At 39.2% G+C, this 26269-nt stretch overlaps 1 protein-coding gene across 1 annotated transcript in view; it reads left to right on the forward strand.

Annotated features, from left to right (window-relative positions):
* The window catches only part of KCNK10 (potassium two pore domain channel subfamily K member 10), a gene marked incomplete at both ends in the record, with an annotated part of 47341 nt that extends 28051 nt beyond the window's left edge, over window positions 1–19290 (forward strand). The window contains 4 exons of the mRNA XM_084208692.1: window positions 1343–1503; window positions 13313–13499; window positions 16582–16724; window positions 18670–19290. Coding sequence (XP_084064818.1) covers window positions 1343–1503; window positions 13313–13499; window positions 16582–16724; window positions 18670–19290 — 1112 coding nt within the window. The remainder of the gene's footprint in view (window positions 1–1342; window positions 1504–13312; window positions 13500–16581; window positions 16725–18669) is intronic.
* Window positions 19291–26269: the final 6979 nt, after the last annotated feature.

A 26269-nucleotide genomic window follows, 5' to 3' on the forward strand; every position in this document is an offset into this window, starting at 1 on the left:
TCTTGGAATTTTAGGAAACATCTGGGATGATAGATGCAGCCTGAAAAAGACAGTAGGTTATGGGACATGCATTTTTGTGTGTCAGCATAGTTCTTTCAGCATCCCACGACAGAGAGGTGTATCTGCTGCCAGTGATTCCAACCCAGCAGGAATAGGACCTGACACTTTCATAGATTTCTTCCTCTCTGGACGCTTTATTGATGCCTTAAGATTTAGCTTTCATATGTTCCAGATTCTGTACTGCATTAGTATGTAACTCTGAACTTCATATAAAGTGTTAGCAAGTTCCCTTCACAGGTCAGTTAGACAAAACAATCCTTTTTCAGCCTGAGAAGCAAGGACACCCTTGCAGCTTCAGGTCCAAAAAATATAAACAACAGTGAATTGAGGAGAGCAATTTTGGGAGGATGGGACTTCATAACCTGAAGCTATAATTGGACAATTAACCCCAATATTAAATGGACCAAAACTTTTAAAAGTGTGAAAACTCATGACACAGGGTCCATCTTGGGTGGAGCCATGGCCAGGCTCTTGTACTGACCAAGGTGAATCCTCTGAAGGCCTTTTAATAAATACTTACTTTATTCCTTTAACACTGTCTAGCCTGTATTCTAGGTAGCCTCTCAAGGCATCATTATTGCATCAATGATTTGTGATTATATGGTAATTTTTAATACTTAAGTAATTATGTATAGAGAAAATCAAAATCTCTATGTCATTTCAATTAAAATAGCTGATCTTAAAAAAAAGGTGCAAATATTACTGTCACAATTCTTTCTTGGGTTTTTTCTCTTTAACATTTTAACAGAAATACCATGTCTAGTGGAGTCATAATGCTTTATTGAAGAGTTCAAGGGCAGATTCGCATGGTGTGGGTACAGTTTGGAGGCTGCAGTGTAACTAGTCAGTATGATGATGGGCTGAGGAAAGTATGAGCTAACCACTGAAAATGAGCCTCGTCCACCGAAAATGAGCCTTGTCAGGTGAATCACACTCCTGTCAGGAAACCATTGGCACAGGCCAAGAGGAGCAGCAGCATACAGGGGCCAGGCCAGCATGGAGGGATTTTTGTGCTGTGGCATCAGCTAGGTCAATTAAGCAAACAGCAATTTTAGAAAGACAGAATCTACAGAAAATATGGGTAACTGAGGCTTCAAGAAAAATGGAATAACAGAGAGTGGTTTACCCAGGAAATGACATCATGCCATTGAAAGTCTATAAATAGGAATTATAGATAGAACAAGTATGCCTGCAGGAAGAGTAGTTTTTTAAAACTGATTAGTTTGTTTTCTAAAAAGCCATGTATAAGTTCTGAGAGTCTGACAATTGTTTTTCTCCTCAGGGTATGGGAAGATTGCCCCAAGAACTGTTGGTGGCAAGGTTTTCTGCATCTTGTATGCCCTATTTGGGATTCCACTGTTTGGCTTCTTGCTGGCTGGGATTGGAGACCAACTTGGAACCATCTTTGGGAAGAGTATTGCAAAGGTGGAAAAGGTTTTCAGAGTAAGTTCACTGATGTTTTTTTGCTTGTGTTGTATAGCCTGCTCTTAATTTTGTTGCTATTACCTGCAGCGTTTTTTACGTGTTGGACACCATGAAACATGTTGAGATGATAGTTAACATCTACAAGGATCTCTGTAGTCATTGGAGAGAAACACACTTCTCTAGATGATGATGCAGGGCTTATAGGTCAGAGTCTGAATCTCCTTATTGAGGGTATTGCTGGGGAATGTATCTCCTAAGTTAGTCTCCTTACAAGGAATTGTTGTAAAACAGTCTTCAAAACACTGCAAGTACTTTAGAGATGTACATCTATTCACTGATAAAGGAAAGAAGGTAATTGTTCCCTCAAGGAACAGGGATGTGGTCCTGACTGTGTTACTGATACAGCCAAAAAGAAAAGCAGGAAAGCAGAAAAGCAGGGTTGCTGTTGTGACTGTAAACCTGGGAAGAGAGATGGTTGAGTGATATGCCTTCACTGCAGGGCGACAGATGTGTTGGTGTAGATCTGCAGCTTTACCACAAAAACTGCTGTAAGGCCACTGGCTGACATCATGATCATTCTCTGCCCTGCCTACCAGGAAGACATCCTACCCTAAATTTTTGTGTAGACTTCTTCATATATAATTTCCCTTTATGTTGCCAGTACCCTCTGTTTTTGAGTCTGAATTGCCGTAAGCAGTTCTTTTGCAAGCAGTGCCACAGACCTGGCAAATACTGTTTTGCTAACTTGCTAATGGTTCACTTCAGGGATTCTCTCTTTGAGGCAGAACTTCTAGAGGTGACCTGTGTGATACTTCCCTTGGAAGTGGCATAACTGAAGGTAAGTGTTTCCAGGGATGGAGTGGATGAGAAGCTGCCCAAGCTGGTTAGTTTAATAGACATCTATTTCTTAAACATTCCCACAGATGAGAGCAAATTGATTGTAACTGTTTTTGGAAGGAAGTAATTAAGTATTAGACTGAAGAATGAGCACTGTCCATTTTGATTAAATGACTTTTAGGTGTCCCAGACCAGACATTAATAGTGTATCAGAATAAATGTAGAAAAGTGACTAGTGATTATGGTGAGTAAGCATGTACATGCCTGTCTGGAGAGCACTTCAAAAGACTTATATTTTCATTTAATGAAAAGAATCTCATTGAAAAGTGTCTCAGTTCAGTTTGGCAAAAACACAACTAAGATCCCTAATTTATTTCTTGTCTACCTTTTTATTACACCTGCTTCACTTCAGTGGAATCTCTGAACATTTCAGCCTGCTTCTGCCCAAGACAAATGACAGTCTTGAAGTCATGATATGGATTGAGAGTCAGAAAATCTTTGGTTAATTGTCAGCTGAGTGTTGTATTTCTGAGTGACATGGACAAGACCATGAAACTGTTGGTATGATAGTTTATGATTAAAATAACCACAGAATCACAGAATAACTGGGGCTGGAAGGGATGTCTTGAGATCATCTAGTCCAGCCTCCCTGCTAAAGCATAATACATACTCAAAGTATTTTAAGATTCACAGATGAGTGCTGATAGCAATGTTTTATCCAAAATATAGCCATTTGGCACATAATATGAGTTCTTTTGGTATTCAAAGTATTCCTTCATTTTCTTGAGTCAATGCAGTTGCTTGTTGCTTATAGCCATCCAAAGTATTTGTTTTCCTCCTTGGTATTTTGTCAGCTTCCAAAGGAATTTAGAGATTGTAGTCTTCTTGTTTAGCCAAGATGTGTCCTTCTATTTTCATTGTCATAAATCCATTACATTCCATTGCATTTATTATTTTGTGATTTGGTGAACAGGGTTATACATAATTTCCTTCATTACTCTCACTAGTGAGTTTCAGCTATTTAAAATATTTCTGACAGAGTTTTGAATTTACATTCATCTTAGTAAATAGTCTTAATACCAGTGTTTTCACTTTAGGAGATTATTTAACATTTGGCATATGCAGAATATAATAATCATTATAATTTTTGTAATTGTGTACTTTATTATCACATTGTATTTACATTGTTAAGCTTCATAAATTTTTGTACGGAATGAGATGAAACCTCAAGTAGAGTAGCAGTTCTTGATTTGATGCTGAGCAGTGTGCAAATTTTAATTCAATGTGTGACTCTTGTTTCTTACTTTGTAACTGTCTCCTTAATGAACTGAAATTCAGCATGTTTGTGGGTGGAAAACAACCTGTTACCACCTGTAAAGAGAGGATATAAAAATTAGGAGAGTAGTTAACAAGAAACTAAAAGGAGCAAACACTGAAAAACACAATAACATGTTGGGTGGTGTGCCTGACAAATCTTCGGGGAGTCGCTGAGAAGTCACTGAGTGCATCAGTGCTCTAGAGAGAGTACAAACTATCTACCAGTATTATTTGTGCTCACAGGCAATTTGGGACAGCGCAGTTTGTGCTCTTGTGGAAAGAATGGGAAGAAACTTAGCAAGTGTATAATGCATCAAATTTCCATGTTCATCTGCCTCAGCACTCTGCTTCTCTATGTATCCAGTTGCCTCTGTTTATGCCCTTCATTCTTAGGAATGTTGCAGGGCTGGTGTCAGGGCATTGAGAGTTCTGGAAATCCTTGCAACTTTGTCACTGCCTTTACAGGTGGAAGGGACTTGAGGGCAACTTGATCTTGCATTGTGATTAGGATCATTTTTGAAGCTAGGTGGGATGCAGTATGCACACGCCGGCATGTGGGAAGGAGAGGAAGAATTTTCTGTTGTCACTGCAGTCCTTTCACCCAAAGCATTTCCCTAACAACTATCTTGTTCCCTCCAACTGTGTGTCTGGGAGCATGGAGCCCATGCCACACTAGGGACAGCCTGCCTCTGGCACTCCTCAGCATATCTGGAAAGATGAAAGGAGGATTCCTCCCAGAGGACTTGTGCTAGTGCATTTCTGCTGCCTCTCACATGACCTGTGCAGAGCTCCACCAACCTTACCTTAATTAACACCACAAATTAGACCTTAGGAATCCCACATTTAGCTACTGCAGTAATCAGCATTCTGTGGGAATTTTAAGAACAATTTGAACTACATAGAGTGAGAAAGAGATCTGCTCTTATCAAGTACACACTACTCCAACAGTACTGACAGAATATTTCAGCAGAGGAGCTGGCCCTATGCCACCACTGTTCTAATCCAAAATGTTACCATTATTTCAGTGTGTAACTAGCCAGGAAAACAACTACTCATTTATGAGTAGGTAGGGCTGGAGGTACTTCATTGCAAAATAATGCTTTGTAAAAACTAGAATTTTTCATGTACCATTTTAGGAAACAGAGGCACTGGAAGGATGATGCTATCCCAAACACCATGCATTGAACAGTTTTGCCATCTGTCCTACTGGAATGGTTATATTTGGTGCAAGTAAATAAGCATCAACCAGGTCAGAGATGTAAACCAAAGCTTCCCCCACAAAAGCCCTGTCTTCTCAGCTCCTGGTTATTTCTGTATGTTCCATATTCAATAATCTAGGGCAAAACCTGGGTCCTAGTCTGTTTTTACATGCACGCAAGTGTGATTCCCTAGAAAATGAATATGTACAAGGCCAGACACAACAGAAATGAAACACACATTTCAAGGTGACATAATGCCATAAAAGTAGTATTTTTATCTTTCACAGGTTGTTCATAAGATCCCTCATGTATGTATGTTTCTATAATAAACAGTAGAACAAAGCCCCATTCTCTTGGCATGCTCTGTACACACAGTGTCTGCAAGCATCTAAAGATAGAAAGTACTCCATAGGCAGAGTACACTGTCACAGAACACAGCAGCTGGCATTATCATGAGTTAAATATAGGCTAATTCAGATTGTCTTTTTTTCATTCCTTGAACGAGTGTTTAGATTCTCACCAGAAGTAGATGGTTTTAGCATAACCCAACTGATCTTCACTTACTTTGAAGTTTAGTACAGATACAGGAATTCAGCCTGGGCACAACGAGTTTCTGAGAGCACTCCAGGATTTTCTTTCTTCTGAGGTGAGGCCACTGTGAGCAGTTCCTGGGCTTGGTTGCTACTCACTCCTCTGGTTTCCAGCAGGACGCTGAGGACAGGTCTGTAGGCTGTGAATTGCAGTACCAGGATGTGAGCAAGCAGCCAGAGACATGAGGGATGGCAAGGCTGAAAACACACTGCTTTGTGCAGAAAGGCAGTGCCTCTGTAAGCAACTGTGCTTCACTGTACCACGGACTTGTCAGAACAGACACGTCTGCTACTTGACTTTCAGGTTTTCAGGTCAGAGAACAAGTTTTGCTCTAGTTTTCAGAGACATGTTATGAAAGTGATCTACACTTAATATTTTTCTGAAAGATAACAGTACACATCACCTAACCTTGGAATTGTCCTAGGAGAAGTACTTCTTAATTGGCAGATAGGGATGGGGCTGTTGTAGTCACATTGAACTGGTGAAAGATTTCTTTTAGCACCTGTCACAGCTCTACCTTTCCTAAACTTTATTGTTTGTCTTTCTGAATACAGCTGATCAACTCTAGCTACTCTTTCACTTAAAGATTCAAGTTCTTTTTAGAGATTTTTGGCTTCTCTGATCTCTTACTACAAAAGTGACAGGAATTCCTTCCCTGAAAGTGAATGGAAAACACAATCTGGGAAAAAAAATTAGTATAAGATGGCAACTGTGTAGAGGAGGAGCACTTAAAATGCAGTCTTTTTTCATAGTGTCCCCTCTGTTCATGGATTTGCTCTGTTCAAGGCAATCTCTTTTATTTTGTTTAATTACATCACGTTACTAGCCAGCATCAGTGTGGTATTACATCAGCTACTAAAAACCCACTGAGCATATTAATACTTTATTTTTTCTTTTTTTTTTTTAAATATAGTGTTATTCACTGCAATTTTATGTAAGAAAGAAGGCAAAATTAAAAAAAATATGTTCACAGAAGTTCCATAGGGTAAACTGTCTGATGCAGTGATCTATCTGCCATCTGCTGGCATCCTGTTTCTGAACAGAGCTGTCAGGACAGGGTGTGAAATTCAACCTACTGTTGCACATTCACATTATTATTCCAAAATTATACAAGGTTTATGAGCTGAAAGTTCAGGGTTCAGACCTCAGCCTAACAATTTGCTGAGTCATTTACACCAAAAAAAGGCAAAGAAATATAAAAAATCAGTGATTATAAGGGTGATTTACAAACCCAGAACAAATGCATGTAGAAAATCAGCTCATGATCTGTTCTTTTGCCTGTCACACCTTAAAGGTCCTTCTAAGAGTCACATTTCCCTAAGCAGGGTTAAAATAGGGGTGCTTTTAGGCTTGATGGTGAGGGTTGTGATTTCAGGTGGTGACTCCTCATCAACTAGAGCCAAATTTGTCTCTGAATTCTGATTTAGGTTAAACCACTGTCTTGAATATGTTGGGTTTACTCTTCGGATCACTTACACCCTCAGTTATATCTGAGCTGCAGAAAAGTATCTCTTTCTGCACAGACCTAAGATAGTAAGCTAGCACTAAAAAATCAATTAGAACACCTATGGATCCCAGATTTTTATATTTTAGGCCCTCTAACTTGGTATTTAAGTTACTTAGTGATGCTTACAGCTATTCCATTTCAAGGTATTCAACTTAAGTGTAGCAGACATTTTGCTAATTTTATCTTCTTTGATGGTATGTTATCCCAGGAATGGCAAGAACAGATCCATTAAGGTACAGGGAAGTTATGTGGAACAATCTTTATTAACCCAGTTTTTCACTCTCTGGGTGGGGAAATGGAGGTGCAACTCAGACAGAGTTGAAGGAGGGAAGGGAGGAGTAACACATTACAAATTTGGCCTCTGTAAAATTGCTGAAGTCTATGCCATCAACTGCTGTCCTTAGTCTGCTCCAGTGTTTGAGAAAAGCCTATGTATACATGGATTCCTCTTATTCAATTTGGTTTTTTGCTTCTTTTTTTTTCCCTTGGGCTGAATATACCTCAGCCATAACAGAGGTTTAGGATCATAATTTTTGTTTTTGTTATAAGCAACATGCATAAATTAGTGGGTCCATATCAGAAATCTCTCTGCATGCTTTCTAGTGAGAGGAAGAAGATTGGAAAAGGATATATCAAGCCTAGAAAATGTCTGAGCCAGTGTTTCTGTATTTTCATCACACAGTACTCACATTGTAACTGCAGCAAGATCCATGCAGAGATTTACAAAAATGACATTAGAGAAAGCTACTGCTCTGTGAAAAGCTTGTCGCATATTCCATCTGGGTCTAGACAAACACCCTACAGACACATGGTACTATGGGGAAAAAATATGTTAAAAATAACATAAATCCTTCTTTACTCTGACCTGTGTCTTGTATGAGTTCAGGATTGTGTCTCCCAAGCTTAGTAATAAATGTGACTGCTTACAGCTTTTAATATCTGTCTCTCCTCTGGTGCTGACTACAGTTAAAAAGCAGAGGATGGATTCTGCACCTTCTTGTGCAGCCGTAGCAACATTCTGTATAAAACATGAGAACTAAAATAACACTGAGGCACCAAGAGGTTAGAATGGAGGGGAAACCCATATCTGGTAGAATGGTTCAACCCTCTTTTCATAACCCATGGAGGTGTCTGAAATGTAATCTATATTTTAATGTATATTATACTTCTGCTGCTTGTTTTCAAGGAGTGTTGTCTTCTTCACTGATGTGGTGAGTAGGTCCTGGCTGGCAGCAAGCACCCAGGCAGCTGTTTGCTCACTTGCCTACCTTGATGGAGAGAACATGGGAAGAACAATGGAATGTTCTCTAAATAACCTCATGGGTCAAAATAAAGACAACAAAGTCACTTACCACATACTCTCACAGGCAAAACAAACTTGACTGGTGGACTTTAAATTAATTTATTTCCAATTAGCATAAAACAATTACTGAGTTGATTGTTTGGAAAGAAAATCTCCACAATCATTCAAAATGCCTTTCTTCCCCATTTTTCAAGCTCAGCTTCACTCCAGACACCTCTCCTCCACCCATGTTGTTACTGTGGGTCATCTTCAGTCCCTCTGGTGCAGCAGCCAATGGCACAGGGGTTGGGGTCAGAACACAGTGGTTTGTCTGCTGTTCTGAACTCTTCTCCACTGTTCCTTTGCAGATCCTCCATGGGCTGCAGACCTTGCAGTACTGATGTTGCCATGGAGAAGCTCCCACTCACCTGACCTTGTTATTCCCTTGTTCTCTCCTCTTTCCCTTGTCTTCTGCCTGTCCAGCATTTCTGCCCTTTCTAAAACACACTTCCCCAGAGGTGCCACCATGTCATCTCAGGGGCTCAGCAGCTCCTTGAGGTGGGTCTGTTGGAGCTGACAGGAACCAGCAGTGTCAGAGAACAGAGAAGACCAAAATATTGTCATATTTTTCTTAGGTGTTAGGTCCAAGTCAGTGATATTTAAAACATGTTTAGTTTCAGTCTCATTTTGAAAATGAAAGAGCTCGGACAAATTACAATGGAATCCACAGTGACTGTTATAGGCAGCAAAGAGGTTGATGTGACCAAATCACTGATGACCAAGCCAGTGCTGTGCCAGTCTTTCCATATAGCCTGTTGAGAAGGGCATCACACCTTACTGTGTGTGCCAGGCTCTGGACCAGGACTGGCTTGCATTTGGCTGAGCTGAGACAAGCAGTGTGAACTATGACTGCCTGCACCATCCACACTAGCTTTGCAAACATATTTTGACTAAGGACATATCAAATGTTTGTGAGCTGATATATGTGATATTCTGGTTTATGGCTTTGGTACAAAGACTGTCATTCCTAGTGTTAAAATATTTTGGTCTAGAAAAAGTGATTTAGAAGACAAGCTGTTTAATTAGTGCATGGGCAGAGACAATCTGTTCTGAGAATAGTTGACAGCATGGGGAAGGGCAAAAAGTTAAGAGTAAGTGAAGGGAACAAAAGAAATACTAAAGAAATGTGTTTTGTTTGAAATGTGTTATTTCTGCTTGAAAATACAGAGCCTTTTGGAGAGATGAGGATAGCATTTTCCATGCAGGTATATTACATTATCTCTAAAAATATGCCATTGGTCATCTAGCAAAAAAGGTAGCCAGCTTGCCTGGAGCCTTGGGGAGATTTGTCAGGAATTCAGAAAAGGGAAAGTTTGGAAGACAGAAAAACCATCTGAGCTCACTGTGAGGCAGCAAGTGTTCCAGTGCTATTTTTGGTTTAGTAGTACTGAATACTGGGGGAGCTTTCTATGAAATGACAGGTGACACTACAGAATCTTGGAATAAGTTTATATGAAAGATGCTGTTCATGGAAATATATATGTTCCACATATTTAGCATTTAGTCTAGTTTGATAAATGACTGTAGCTTCTTTTGATTCCCCAACTTAATGCCTCCTCCTCCTTTTTCATAAGAATATATATCAACTGTGTGGTCTCAGTTTACAAACTTAAAAACACTGTTTGGTGCTTTTATTGTCAACCCTCAGGTCAGAAAAATTGTACCTCAGTTAATTCTCCTGAAGAAAGCAGAAAACATAAAATAATCCACTACACTGGCTTTGATCTATGGGGCCAGGGAGAGAAAAAGAAAGTAAAAAAACTCCAGGTTTATTTTAATTCCTGAATTATTAGGTAAGACCAAATCTACTAAAACCCCTGTATATATAATACAAAATGAGGAAAAAGTGAAGCTGCAGTTATTGATGGAAAAGATGGATAAGAACTAAATTCCGCTGATAAGGGTCTGTTCATTGCTGTCTGTCTTATCCCTCTTGGCACTAGAGCAGATTGACAGGAGGTTGTTTGAATTCATCTAAACAAGATGAGATCAGTAATCTTTGGCCAGTTTAGCACTTAGCCACCTCAAGAATAAAATCAATGCTGTCAGTGGAAAATGGGAATGACCCTGATGGGTGCACAGAAAATTCTCAGTTCTTAGATACTTAGATTACTTCTTTGATGTTTTCCAGATTAGTTCTAGGTGGATTTAAATTGGTCTCATTAGCTGGCACTAATTTATTTATATTTGAGGAATGTCTTACAAATTATCTGCTTCATCACTGTGGAAAGAACTTGTGTAAACAAACTTAAAAATAAAAAGAGTGGAAAACACCTCTTTTAAAGGTGTTTTAATTTTACTTAACTATAAGATTAGCTACCTTTCCTGGAGGAAGAGGTTTGTTGTTTTTTCTTTTCTGTATTCATGCGGCAAGATGGGTTCATATGATTTCTTAGCCTGGCAGAAGTTGCTCAGCTATTTGACAATGTTTTGCTCCAAGCTGAAAATACTGTTTAAAAGAGAAATTTGTGTAAACTTATTCAGACTTCCCAACCCTTAGTATTATATAATGTACATTATATATATATATATATAAAATATATATTATTTATTTATTTATTTATTTGTTTGTTTGTTTATTTATTGTAATAATGACTTGGTGTAACACTGCAGTGGATTAAATTTTTGTAGTATGTCATTATTACAATGTACATATTTCATTAGTCAGTACAATTATGCCTTAGCATTTTTATTCATCTGTAGCAGTTAGACTCAGCTGTGAATTTCCTCTGAATGCATGCCTAAGTGTAAAAAGACCCTCCTTTTCATGTCAGTCCTGCATTTCATGTGTTATTGTTCATTAAGTAATTCTTTTACTGAGTCCTGCTTTTGTGCTCTTTTCAGCAGCTCTAAAAATGCTGTGCCTGATTTGCCGTTGCTTTCTACCTTCATTTGTACCCTCAGCTGCTCTGCTTTTGTGTCAGTGACAAAGGTGCACAATAACCATGAGTCAGGCCTTTCATTAACATTGTTACCATTTCTACTTAAAAAAACCAAAAGCCTTTGGCTGAGTTTATCGCTCATGGACGAGGGGATGTCCTGAACATTTGTTACTCATTTGAAGGCCATTCTTTTTTTTCCTGTCTCTCTCATGAGACAATTCTGACACATACTGAAATGCATTTTCATTTTTGCTTTCTGGGGACTGGAGGAAGAATTATTACGCACAACTTTGATGCCAGACAGCTCCAAATTATTTTTTGTTCAAGGATGTCCAAGAGGCACTTGTCTCTTTACTTCCACAAGACAAGGTTTCTGACATTTCATTTTTACATATCAGGAAACTGAAGCATTTAGTAGAAGAAAACAAGTCACCTTGGTCAAACCAGAAATTAAACATCAATTTGGTTAAACCCTTATTCTCAATGAAAAAGGGCAGGGGTGCTAATGCTGGACGCTATGTAACATTCATGTGATCTGTTCTTTTCCTTTCACTACTCATTGAATAAGTCTGAAATCCTGCCATTGTGAAGGTGTGTCCATACCTCTTAAAGAAGATAGATCGTCCTCTGGTATTTTAGCAAAATACTCAAAATGGCTCTTTGGAAAAAGAGGCAATAAGGAATGAATTAATATTTTATATTTTTATGTTGCTTTTCCCCTTGGTACTTGGCACTTTCTTCCATGTCTTATATTTGGCATTATATTACTAATCTTATTGAACTATTTCTATTCATCTAGAACAGAAAATAAACACACACCCAAATGAAATATTAAGTGTAGGGATAATCTTAAACAGTTTCAGAACTAAAAGTATGAAACATCCCGTATTTATACTACCTAGTTCTGAATGCATCCCAGATCAGAGGAACACTTAACAAGGGTCTGACATTGCATCTCTAAAAGAAATGCTCCCATTTTAGGGTAGCACAGTATTGCTCACAAGCTGGTTAGATATTAACCAGTTCAGGCAATATCCCTTCTGTATATTACAAAGATAACTTCTGAGATCTTATTTCCTGTCTAGGCAATGCCTTAATCTGAAATGAAATCTCATTCCTGGGTTAAGGGAGATGCTTGATTTGAAAAACTAATTTGGAAATATGACTTACAGTGACCTCCACATTGCTTTTCCAGAATAAATAGAGAATTTACACTGTCACTGAAGTGAATCCACAGTAGGGTTTCTAGTAATTTAAAGGTTTCTCATGAAACTTTATTGGGTGCCGAGTTTATTCACAGCAGAGAAAATCTGAAATAAACCTGCCAGAGTCAATTGTGTTAATCTAGGCTTGCATCAATATTAATAGAAACAAAATATAAGTATATATTAAATAAATTGAGAATTTATATGATTTAGGAGGGTAAAATATTACAATTACACTGGCTATATTTGAATTCAGTTTATAGAAACCAGTAAGACATACTCTTTGTTCAAGAGCTTTCCAGTGTGGATTTACATAGGTAATTTTATCTCAGGCTGTTTGGTATTTGACATAAATCCTTTTTTTTCTGGAGTAAACCAATAATACAGTTTTCTATTTTTGAAAAGGAGATTTAACCTTCATATCTGTGAATGAAAGCTGGAAAACCTGAGTCTAGAAAACCCAAAGCATGAATTATTTCTACATAAAATTGCACCTTTTCAGTGGGGGAAAAGGGGTTTATTTTAGTTTTAACTTTGGTCCTGTTTGTTGCATGCTTGGTGCTGGTGAGACAATGCGGGTGTACACATACTTGTATGGAGGTGTGAATGTGCACTTTTTCTTAGGCATTGAACCTGATATGGAGCATATTGATGCCTTTCTGAAGCTCAGGAATGTTTTTCCAGGTGGTGTTTGTGGTAGATTAGCCACTTCCTAGTGCATAGAAAATGAGAATCATGATAAATTGGGGCCAGACATGGGGGTTTACTGTCACCTGGACAGGACTCTCACTAACAGGGAAAGAGGGTTGTATTCCACCCAACAAGCTCACAGAAGGCAGAAAGAGACATACCAGGTGACACCAGCATAATTAGTGTGTCATTCACAAAGAATACAGTTCCAGAAATCCACTCAAACTTTTTTTTTTCCTTTTATTTCCTTTTTCTAGAGTAAACAAGTGAGTCAAACAAAGATCCGGGTGATCTCCACCATCGCGTTCATCCTGGCAGGCTGCATTGTCTTTGTGACCATTCCTGCATTTATCTTCAAACACATCGAGGGATGGACAGCCTTGGAGTCCATTTACTTTGTAGTTGTCACTCTGACCACTATTGGCTTCGGTGACTTTGTAGCAGGTGAGCAGCTTTGAGCCAAGATGTTCTGCACAAAGGCCTTGGTTCTTAGAATTTGCTTTCTGGTATAGAGAGGAGGCTCTTCACAATGTATTATGTTCCAGTGAAACCATGCCAGGTGTTTCTGTTGGGATTACTGTGCAGTACAACACCAGGCTGATTTAAGGTCCAGGTGCCTTGCCATATGTAGATTGTGAGCCTTCAGCAGTGTAGATAACGGGAGCCTGGAAAGTCCTGATTATCCTTTATCATGCAATGAATTATGCCAAAGTAAAATTACTTTCCCATTGAATTAAAGATTTGTATTAGTCCATTAGTGCTCAGTCTGAGGCTGACTGCAGGAGCAAGCAGCCCAAATGATGAATGGAGGAAGCTTTTACAAAGGATGACTGAGCCATAGGTCTGTAGAATTCTCTGGTCAGATGCAGTAGTGGGCTGCTACTACACGAGCTGCAGCGTTTCAAAACCTGCATTCTGTTTCCTAACCTTGGCAGAAATTTTGACATTGCAGTTGACCTGTTAAGGAAGAGTCTTGTAGGAGAGAATGACTAATGGGGTATGTATCTCAGTACTTGGGGGAGACTCTCCAAGATTAATACAGTACAAGCAGGAACTATAAATGTCTACCCGTATACAATTTCCAAAGAGGCAATTGAAATAGCTGGCTGGAGAGATAAGAGAGACATTTTTTTTCCACACAGCTGCTTTGCTAACAAAAAGATGGTTAAAATAAGGGAATTTTTTCCCATCAGTGCATGACCTCTACTTCTTATTCCTGTCAATGGTCCTAATTAAAGGTATTAGGTTGCCTGTGTTACAAACAGTCATATTGTGCTTCTTAGTCACTATAAACAGAATGAGTTAAAAACATCAAATAAAACTACAAAATTTTCTTTGTTGAAGGACAGTAGACAAGTCTTTTTTGTAGACAATACTCTAATCTTCCTTTTTTTATAACATACTGCCATAGAAGACATGAATTATTGAGGAAAAAAGGTCAGCGAACAAAGACCCAGATATAAAAAAGAAAGTTTTAGGACCATTCAGTTACAGAAGTGCTTTGTGTGAGCTCTGTCCATTTTAACCACTTAGATGTATAAAGGAATTAACTGATATTCTTTGAGATATCACAGTGTGAAATAAAAATATTTTACAATATTTTTTCTTTATAATACAACATTTCAGTATTGTTTAATAATGTGATAGTAAAAAAAGCTCTGAATATTAAATTGTTCTATATGCACATGATTAGGAGAATATAATCCACAGCTGGGTGGCTACTAACAAGGTAGATTTTCCAAAAATCATATGGAGGACCCGGAACAAGACAACTTCAGAGGCATTGTCATGATAAGAGTTTAAGGCAGGTGATCACCAGGAGATTTGGAGTTTATTGCTGGTTGTGAGAGAGATTTTCTGCCCCTTTTATTTGCTGCCACTTTAATCTCTCAATATCTCTGTTCCTTCAACAGCAAATCAAAAATACTATATTTTAATGGTTAAAACACTGTCAATGGAGCTATGCTGGCTTATTCCCCTAGAACAAATCCCAGCTCTTGGGAAACTGGGGGGTTTTTGTACTACAGTTGGAAATAAAATTGTGCATGGAGCCTGAAAAAACACAGTGTCTGATAGGCTGAAAAAAGTGGTCTCATGCTTTCTCAGTCACCTGATTACTCTGCAAGATAGATCCAGACAATCTGTTTCCTAGTGAGCTTCCTCAGGGACATGTATGATCAGAAGAGGCTTCTTGTACCATAGCAACAGCAGTCCCTACCTCCCATTGTTTCAGACTCTTAAAGACTGGGAAAAAAAGAGTGTGATTCATGTAGTCTATGGGGAGAAATTAACATCAAAACCAATGTTTGGGTCCCTGCCAAGTCTCAAATGTCTGACCTTCCATGGGGGTGTTTGAACACTGTAACTACACTCATATTGAGTCTTGATAAAATTAAAGAGTCACAGAAATGCCTCAGATCGCAAAAAGCAAAAGGGGGAATGCTGAACTGTGTTGTCTAGTTATTTTAACAGGGAAAAACCCTAAAATCTGTCTGCAGTCATACAGAGGAAATATGCAGACCTCTGCTTGAGTCTCCTGGTAGGCTTGCTCTTCGGCAGGGATTTACACAGGTACCACCAAGGGGATGTTCACTTGCATTGAGAGACATGGCAGTGCCCATGGGGCTCTGCAGACTCTTTCCTGCTGACTCTCTTCCATTTAGGGCTGTGCTTGCCTCTCACTGGCTCTTTCTTGCAGTCCCCATAGCACTGTGATGGGACTGAGAGTCTCAAAAGTGTGGTTGCTTTCTTTTGTAAAAATTTCTGCATTTTACTCTATAGCAGGCAGCAACCTGGCCCCTACTGCACTTATTTGGGAGTCTTCGTAGTCCATTAGGTTTGCCAAATGTCTCACTTGTTTTGCCAGCTCACCCAGAGACTTGCATGAAGAACAATATAGTATGTTTGTTGCTTGGTTTGAGCCATATCTCCTATGAAGTCACTGTCCAGAGAATGCATCCCTCTGAATGATACCCAACACTGTACAGCCTTATTTTCAGGGCTAATGCATGGCTGGCTTCCTGTCAGATACACTGATTTGGAAGAAAAGGCTACATTTCTTTATTCTGCACACAGATCTCTCAATCCTGTAGCTAAACCCAAAAAAGCCTCGAAACTCTATAACTTAAAGGGGTTGATCTGTAAATTTTCTTAATTATGAGGCTGCAGGCAGATCAGAATAAGAAGACCAGGTATATTAAATTTTTTTCTTGGACAGATGTTTGTGCTGTTGCAAGTACTATCAAAGTAGAATTTCAGGGCTGCTTCAGCATATGAGCAGTATAAAGGAAAGTATTTACTGGGTGCTCTGGCAGGTCACATAGCAGCAGAACAATAGGTAATTTTGAAGACTTAAATTAAAACAGACTGGGTTCCTCCCATCTGACAGCTTTTTGTCTTATTATCAGAACTACAGTGCTGTTGACAAGAGTTAGGAAATACTTTTAGGCATTTTTCAGAATTGCAGATATTTTGTAATGATTTTGGCACCTCATGATTTGTAACCATAATCATATGCTTATTTCAGGAGGAGATGCTGACGCGAACTACATGGAGTGGTATAAACCCTTAGTGTGGTTCTGGATCCTTGTTGGCCTTGCCTACTTTGCTGCCGTTCTGAGTATGATTGGAGACTGGTTAAGAGTCCTGTCCAAGAAGACACAAGAAGAGGTATGATCAGTAATTTCTCAGCAGTTTGTCATTTTACAAGAGAGATTTAAGGGCCTTATTCCTGCTTGTCTAAATAAGGATGCTACTCTGCATGATCAGTGCTCAATATGCCCTGTGGTTTACTGTCTGCCTTTGGTGTACAGTTAGCTCTGATCTTTAGCTCCTTCATGAAAGAAGAGAAAAAAGCCATGGAAGCAACCAAGGCTGTTACACCTCTATCAGTACTCAAAAATACACAGAACATATCAGTAGAATTGCAATTATGGAATGAGATGCCAGCCTTTACTCTGAAACTTGCTATGAAATTGTACTAAAAATTTCAGTGTCCTCAACTTAAAAATTAGGAGATTTTCCTGTCTTTTCCTATGCCAGGGAATGTGTTTCTGAATAGAAGTTTAGATTCAGGTCCCTTACTGTGTACTCTGTTTTAAAAAGTTGAGAAACTGAGTAGTCAGCATCAAGGAGAGCATGACTAAATTCACTCAGAACATGCCCTCCCTGATTCAAAGAGGATGCTGCTCTATTTCCTATTTTTTTATTTTTCTCTTTCTATTTTCCACAGTTATTTGAGTGTGGATATTTTCCACACTCAAATAAGTGTGGAAAATAAAAAGGCAATTGCCATGCCTCTAGAGCTGAAGCCTGTGGTGGAGGATGTTAGTAGTACAATTTCAAATTTTAAGTCAACCCTGCTTTACTAGGAAAGTTTACCTGGCAGAGTTAACCAAATAGCGAAATTTAGCAGAGGGGTAGTGCTGTTTCTAATTTTTGTAGGCATCTGCACCACCCGAGGCCTGGTGTATCCCCCATGCATCTCCATTAATAAAGGGGACTGCAGAGAGCGTGGCAGTTCCGTTGATCATCAGGCACCTACAGGGAGGAATCTGGTCTCCCACACAGATACCTTCTGCCACAATGCTAAATGGACACCTGCACACCTGGCCTGCAGAAAAAAAGATAACTCCTTGTGGGTTATTGGCTGCAAAAACTTGAGCTCAGGCTGCAGCAGCACAAACAGCTCATTGACCGTGGTGTGCCCCTGCAAACACTGTACTCCTAAATTGGTTCTTTAGCTGAACTTTGAGAAAGGCCTGTTTTAACTGAAATATTGCTTGGTCATTTATCTGGATTTTTCCCATTTTGGAAGGCATGTTCATTGAGTACAGCCATTGCTTGGGGCTTTATTCTTAGCCATTATTCTAGCCTCCACTGCAAAGGAGTAAAACAGAAAAGACTGTAGGACATTCAAGGATATTCTCATGGTGCCCATACAGAATGTGTGTTGAAAACTCCTCCAGACGGTTTGACAGTGTGGTATTTGGACAGTTGTGAATTGGAAATCTCCATTGAAGGCAGCTACATTTGTCCCTGAAAATGAACCCTAGGCTGGGGGAGTCAGAGGGCAACTTGAAATAAGCTAATGGGTATTAAACATTAACTGCTCTGTGACTCTGTGGCGCTGAACTGAATCTTCAGTGGGACTAAACATTTACATCCATGAGTAATACAGGAAAACACATTCCTGTACTGCTGCACTGGTTGTTGTGTTGTTCTGAAGTGTATTGGTTTAACTGTATGTGATTAACTTTGCCCACTCTTGACCATCTACTGTGCTGACATTATTAGTCAGGAATTTTGTTCTTAATCAAGGATGGATTAGCATGAACATGTCCCACCATGTAACACAGCTATAAAATGTGTGGGGTGGCAAAGTGACACAGGTAGAGGAGTTCTATGTCACAAAAGCCATCAGTATGTTGGTATGTTTAGAGTTTGCCCGGTGTAAGCCCTTTACTACTGAAGTTTGGGACCAGATGGATGCAGTGGAGATGAGACCTCTTCCCAGTTTCATGCCAGAGAAGAAAGCGCTTGTGCTACTGCTCTACAGGAAAGATTTTTCTTTTTTTAAAAAAAAAATTAATTTCTCTTTCCTCACGTTGTGCAGGTTGGAGAAATAAAAGCCCACGCAGCAGAGTGGAAAGCAAACGTGACGGCCGAGTTCAGAGAGACACGGCGGCGGCTCAGCGTGGAGATCCATGACAAGCTTCAGCGGGCAGCCACCCTCCGGAGCATGGAGCGCAGGCGCCTGGGCCTGGAGCAGCGGGCCCACTCCTTGGACATGCTCTCTCCAGAGAAGCGCTCCGTCTTTGCTACCTTGGAGACAGGACGCGTCAAGGCCTCCTCTCAGGAAAGCATCAACAACAGGCCTAACAACCTGCGCCTGAAAGGGTCAGATAGGCTCAACAAGCACGGGCAGGGGGCATCTGAGGACAACATCATCAACAAATTTGGATCGTCTGCTAGAATGACCAAAAGGAAAAACAAAGACCTCAAAAAGACCATGCCTGAGGATATGCATAAAATTTATGAGACCTTCAGAAACTATTCTGATAGAATACTGGATGAAGAAAAAAAGGAAGAGGAGACGGAGAAAATGTGTAATTCCAAGAATACTTCTAGCACTGCAGTTCTGACCAACTGTATCCAGCAGCACTCGGACCTGGAAAATGGAGTGATTCCCAATGAAGCCAAAGAAAGGAAGCAGAAAAACAAAGCGTTATTTTGAGACAGAAGGCAAATGTAAAAGATGATTGACTTGAATTAACGATGTTGGTGTTTTTATATACATGTATATTAAGACACGTGCCTTATACAGACTCCTTATCCAGTCTGAATTATATAGCATCCAAGAATATTTCACTGTGCCATAAAGACTCAAGCTTGCTCTGCCAAAACAAATCAGGAACACAGCACTGCAGAATGGCAACAGAAAGCTACGCACATGGAAATTTCAGCCTGTATAAGATTACCAGGGCAAGACACAAAGGAAGGGATTGGACCATGGCAGTGTCACCAGAGGGCTCCTACCATGGTGTGATATTAGACAAAGGGCAGCTATGCAAGAAGGGCCTATGAAAGGGATGAAAAGCAGTGTATCTTTGTAATGGAGTATGCATCCATAAAGCCTTCCCCTGGTGATTTAAAAGAGGAGAAATGATTGGAGTGAACTAGACACTTTCAGTAAGGCTTAGTTTACGTTTTGGCACGTGATCCAAGCTAGATTTTTTTTTTTCCTATACTGGAGTCAGATGCATTACCTTTCTAAATGCCAAAAGAATGTCCATGGACACAGCTAGCAGCTGAGTGCTGGTTGGAAAATCAACATAGACATTAGTAAGGGTTGGATTGCTCTTTTCATTAAAAAAACCAAAAAAAACCAAAAAAAAAGGTAAAAGAAAAAAACAAAACAAAAAACTCTGTGGGTATTTATCTTAAGCAATGAAAAAAAAAGAAAAAAAAAGAAAATAAACAAATGGATTTTTTTTTCATGTAGGAAAATTCAATGTAAAGTCACAGCAAGAAAGTGCATATGAAGAAAATACATTTCATGTTATGTTGTTTAAAAGAAGAGAAACATGAATTTAATTGTATTTGGCTTAAAGTATAAAACAGTGGGCCAACTATTTTTTTTTTAAGAATTTCTCATTCACACTTTCTGCCACTAAAAAGCCCCTTTTATTTTAATTCTGTAAGACTATAAGGACAGAAGGGAAGCTGTAGTTTTTGCATGTCAGCAAACTGCTGTTCTCTCGCTGAATCTGAATTTTTAAAAATAGACATAAAAGCATATATGTGATTCAAATGAGGGCCAGGGCTACCATAGAATCTCAGGGCTCTCTGCTCCCTTTTGCTGGGTTTGGTTTAGACATAAGCTGCTGTCATAGTCAAAGAAAAAAAAAAAAAAGGAAAAAAGAAAAAAACAAAAAAGAAATTTAGGAAAAAAATGTTGTGGTAATCTTTTAAGTGCTTATAGCTTTAAGTGCCATTAATGCTGTCATATTTTGTAACTTTTTAAACAAGTATTTTGAATTATTTGGTTCATTTTCTTTCAAGTACTATCTTTGTTGGTAACTTGCTATCCCTTTTATTGATAAAAACTAAACATGAGCTCTCTGCATTTTTAGACTAAAGTGAAATGTAACTAAAGTGTGGGCATTTTTAAAAATCCTTTGTGCTCTCTGGGCATACGGATATGAAAATAGAATTGTGTTTTCAAAGAAAATGTTGCAAAATAATTAATGGGAATTGCAAAACATACTAAATTTTTATAGTGTCAGCCTGTGGGCTACTGGGTGGGCCATTGCAGATAGAAGATGATGCATGCTGGAAATGAGATACACATGATTGTACCAGCAATGCTTTCCCTGAGCTTTCACAAAATCCTAAATATTCTTGCAATTCAAACTGTAGGTTTATAGGTAAGGTAAGCATGAATGCTGATTGCAGAGACTCTTGCAAGCTAGTCAAACATGCAGACATCCACAGGTCATGCAGACACAGACTTTTGGAATTGCATGCTGATGTCTACACACACAAATGTGCATGTATGATTCTCTGATACTTTCTGAGATTTTATGCACAATAAGACAACTCGAAATCAAACTGGCCACCAAAATTCAAGATTGCCATGGCTATGTATGGAAGCATGGCACTGTGTATGCAAATTTTGAGTATACATATTTGTATATCTAAGAACTCTGCTGAAATTGCTGAAATTGCAGGAGGGAGCCAAATTCCACTAGTGCAGAGGAGGAAAGAAGTTTCTAGTTTGTTCTGTCTGCTGGTTACTTCTCTTGAAAGGTCTTATCATATTTCTAATTTCATTATCTGTCTGAAAATCAAGGAAGAAAAAGCAATGTTTGAAAAATTTCAGGTCATTTGGGATTGCTCTAACTCAATAAGATCCAAGAGAAATTGAATTCTGCTTACTTCACCAGCGAATCGCTTAAGGTGCAGGACTACACTCTGGATTCACCTTACCAGAGACAGGGCAGTAAGCCCAGTCCCTGGAGAAGGTTCCACTTAACTCAAGATCTGCCGTGGCTTCTGGAGACTTTTGTGCCAGCCAGCCCTGTGCTTGGCTTCACAAACAGGGTGGCTGGTCACCATCTCAGGATCCCATGCTCCTCAAGCCCCAGGCAGACACCAGCTAGGTGCAGGTATCCTTAAGCTCTGGAGCTCTTTAATCCACCTGTTACTGCTGGTTTTGGGCAGGCCTTGAGTTCCACGTATGAGCAAAATGTTCTGAAGTCTCATCCACGAGCATCACTAATTCTGTAGTCTCAGCATGGATGAAGCGTATCTGGATGTAGCAAGGCTGTTCAGAGCTGGTGTTTTATTGGTATGGGGTTAGGAGTGAAAGCTACATTTTAGATTTGTGTTTGAATTCCAGAAAAGGTTCAGAAGTGCTGAGATGTACAATTTGGATCTGAGAATTGCAGTAATTCCTTGTTACATCATCCTGTGCTTTGCATCTGTGAAAGATCTGGCACCCAAAAACATCTCATCTGACTCTGAAAGCATGCAATCCATTCAGTTTTGCAAATAATTCTCCTTGGTTACCAAATGCCATGATCAATATCATGCATGCAATGTTATCTGTTCTTCAGATGAATTCTTCTCACAGGAAATGCTTGCCTGCAACAGAAAAGTTCTGCATAGTCACACAGACATTTGTAAGGATATAGGAGATGCACTTTCCATATATGAAATATAAAGTTTAGCCATTGCCAGGGCATTTCTTCTGATTAAGGTCAGGGAAAGTAAAGTCTGTCTGGTAGGAATTGTCTGTGTGAACAGGGAGTTGGACAACAGGCAAATCACAGGAAAAAAGTCAACATGGAAAAGTGAGGAGGCAAAATTTATTGGGCAAACTTAGAACTGTTTGCTCTGATGCAAGAGAAGGACAATAACATCTTGGCATAGTTTTAATCTTAACTTTCTGAGTCCTCAATCTGTCCCCAGTCCATATTCTAGGTGATGGTGTGTGTGTATCATTCTAGTTTCTGTTTGGCCATGCCATGCAGGAGCCCCTGGCTGACATTTCATTAGCTGTTTCTCCAGCATCCCCTGGTTTGGGATATAATAGTTCAGGGACAAAAGGTGATGGTCAATAAACTCTCAATGAGATACTGAGCATTTAACGACCTTTTATATGAAAACAAAATGCTCTCTTTCATTCCTCTCCATTTCTATGTCTGTGAAACTTGCTGAGAAAGTTGCCAGGCTATAACAGGAGTAAATATTTTCTGCTAGATGATTGTCTATTAAATACCTCAATATGCATAATTTTTATTACAATGTGGGAAGTGCAAATAATGTATTTCATAGGGGGCCAGACAGAAACATCTTGACACCTAAAATGACATTTTAATGAGCTAAATTGCTTTTCCCTTTTAAAGGGCATCCCTTGGTTTTAATTGTCTGCAACAGCTTGAGAGGGAATCTCAGTTCAAACATCAAGTGTTTTTATGGCTAAAATTTTCATCTTCTGGCATTTAGTAACACCTATAAAAAACTTGTCATGTTATTTCTAGTGAGTCTATTCCATCATTATAGAAATTTTTTAGCAAAAGTAGTCTGAACCATATCCAAAACTTCTTTCTCTGAATTAGGCCCTTTCCCAGCAGCCTGAAAATAAGGCTGGTTTACTGAAGGGTAAGTTACTGACTTTAATTCTCTGATCCTGCCCTGAGCAGAACATGACTTGACATGGGAATTGGGACCTGAAAGAACAAGGAAACATGGATTTTCTGTAGCTGCAGCTCTCACACATAGAGGATGACTCAGCTGCTGTATCCCTATAGCCTTCAGCTCTGCAGTCCCACTTTCCACTACTTTGTGCAGTAGAATTCTGCTATGCCACTTTGGGGATCCTTCTGAACCATTAACCATCATAAGCTTCACTGAACTTGTGCAGCTACTGGTTTTCAAAAGATTTGTAATTTCATTAGCACTTAATAGGGATCATTATTTCTAATAAATACTAGAAATAATAGTAAATAAAATACAATAATCCACTCCCCCATGATTTATATTCATGGAACCTGATTTGGATTGTGGCCATGAAATTATAAATCACCTGAGCTTCTGCTGCCTGGCTTTAGGATGTCGCTAGTACCAGTCTGCTTCCTCCAAAGCCATTAATGGACTATGCCAGAGACTTTCTGCAAAAATCTCTAACCCATAATAAATGAAATTATGTCTGGGTTCAGGTTATTAAAACCTTGTCCTTAAAAGCCCTTCACTGAAGTATTTGTATTTATGCTGTATATGGGCTGTTTGTTTGCCAGCTTTGGTTTTCTCAGGGGTTTATTTGTGTTGTCAGGTTGCATGATGTCTGCTACTCTCACTTATCCCATCGTCCACTAGAAATAAATTACAGGTAAAGACCAAGCATCATGTTATGTTGTGTACTAACCTAGAGCAGAAAGTCTCCTACTAAACAGATATGAATTTGAAAGGTGACTGTTTCAGTCACCCCTGTACATTTACTTGTTCTATGTTTTGTCTAATCTAGGCCAAAATCTGCCCCTGTAAGTCTGTGCAGTAAAGTGAAACTGCCCTGTTATTTTAAAGGTTTTTATAGCAAAGGCCTGCTGTTATAATTCATCTCTACTGTGCAATTTATACTTCCTGGAATGGCATTATATCAATACTAAACACAAATAAGCTGAGCTTCAGAAACAGTTCCCTAGGCATTTAAATATCAATGAACACACAGGGCAAATCAACACAAATCTGTGGAACTCAAAAAAAGGCTTGTAGATTAATGTATGAAACTGGTTGGCTAAAATGTATTACCAAAAAAAATGTAGATCTGAAAATTCCTTTGGGTTGCTGAAATTTTCCCAAGGTTCCCATCTCCTTGACTATCAGTAACAGTTACTCTCCTTATTACCATTACTGAACTGGACTGTATTTTTCTTCCTGCCACTGCAGTTCATAACCTTGTTAGTCTCTGTTGACTTGTGCTGTTGAAATCATGGAGGAAGCAGTTGCAAAAGCTAATTTGGAGTTATCCTGATGTAGCCAGTGCATAATCTGTGAGCTGCTCCATGCTGGGATGGGAAGGTCACCCAAAAGGCAAGCCTTATCCCCCCCACTGGTGAGTTCTTAGGAACCAGCTGAAGCATGGCCCCATGCTAACACTCCTCACGTGGCTCACATAACTGGGTCTTGCACACAGATTTTCTGGTGATGCCTCCTCGCTCCATGCAGGCAGATGCAAACTTCTTGTGCTCCCTCCTCTCTGGTTACAGGTCATAGCTGAGCTAAGTCTTATCAGCAGGAAATGACAGGGCTGCTGCTTTTGGGGGAAAGTGGACATTTCTATACCATTTAGCCTTCTGAGGCAAAGAGGAGCTGCTTTCCCTTGCTGATATTCAGAGCAAAGCAAAGGCAGGTAATACTTGGCATGTGAGAATACTTTTGTCTCCCAAATACATTTTATCCCCAAAGTCCTTTTTATTGTGAGAGCTGGATGCTCTCAAGAGGAAAGCTTATGGTGCCTGTTGTGAAACGTAAGCTGAACATACCAGCTTTCAGCCTACCATTTAGCACATTCTCAGATCCTGGATTCATATAGTAATTTTAATTAGAAAAAAAGCAGATTTTGTGTCTAGATCATATCTTCCCAACAATTTAAATTTATTCAGGGCAGTGTATCAATGTAGTTTTAGAGTGATTCTTTCCCAAGCTCTAATAGAACTTGATCTAGATCTTGGACAGTACTGAAAACCCAGTATTAGTCATTTTCAGCTTTGTGTTTAAAAAAGAAGTTTCTTAAAATTTGGGGAAACATTTTTTTGGGATGCTGTTCTAAAATTTTTTCCTGATCAACTTGAAATTATACTATAAACAATCAGTAAAACCACTTACAAGGGTACTCTATCTACTTTCTTGTCTCTGTCCTTCTTTCACTCTTTCTGTAAGATTCAATGGTGCTTTAGGAAGGCAATCTCAGAAAAATGAAAATTTCAGAAATGTCATTACCAGAGTGCAGAGCAGAATGTGCTTGTACCAACTTGATAAGTTTTGCTGCTATTGTCTTTATTTTATGATGTAATGTTTTGAAAGATTAAAAAAAATTGCAACAAAGACCATCCAGATGAAAACATTTTCCTTGTTGTTTTTTTCTTCTCTTTCTGGTGTTTCATCATCCAGCAACAGGAGAGGAACTGCAATTATTCTCCTCTTTTGGGTATCTCTAGAAAACAGTGCATGCTGGTAATATCACTTCTGCTGGAACTTGCAGCTTGTTTTTGCCTCTTCTACCTTTTCTCCTTGGTTGATGCTCCAGATTCCCAGATTTCCTGGGTGTCTAATATGGGAAGCCATAGTGCTGGACTGGTTTCAAAAGAGAGACACAAATTTCCAGCCATACTTCTATTCATACTTAGCCATTTCTGCATTTAGTGACCAGTCAATAGGGAAGCACGAATCAGAACTTTGAGGAGGCTCTGTCTCTCTTTCCTAGTTTCCTTACATAGAAATTATTTGCCAGAATGACTGGAAGAAGCTATGGATGGAGAGATGAGGTGAAGCTTTTTGACCTTAGGAAGCACAGACCAGGTTGGGGTTGTCTTTTACTGTGAATTATTTTGTCTTCTTGCAGCTTTTTTTATGTCTGTGTTGACTATTTTCTATGTTTGGCCTCAGATTCCCTCACTGTCTTGTTTTTCCTTTAGCTAGCAAAATTGCAA

The sequence above is a fragment of the Fringilla coelebs genome (assembly GCF_963513975.1).
Source record: "Fringilla coelebs genome assembly, chromosome: 6".
Classification (NCBI taxonomy): Eukaryota; Metazoa; Chordata; class Aves; order Passeriformes; family Fringillidae; genus Fringilla; species Fringilla coelebs.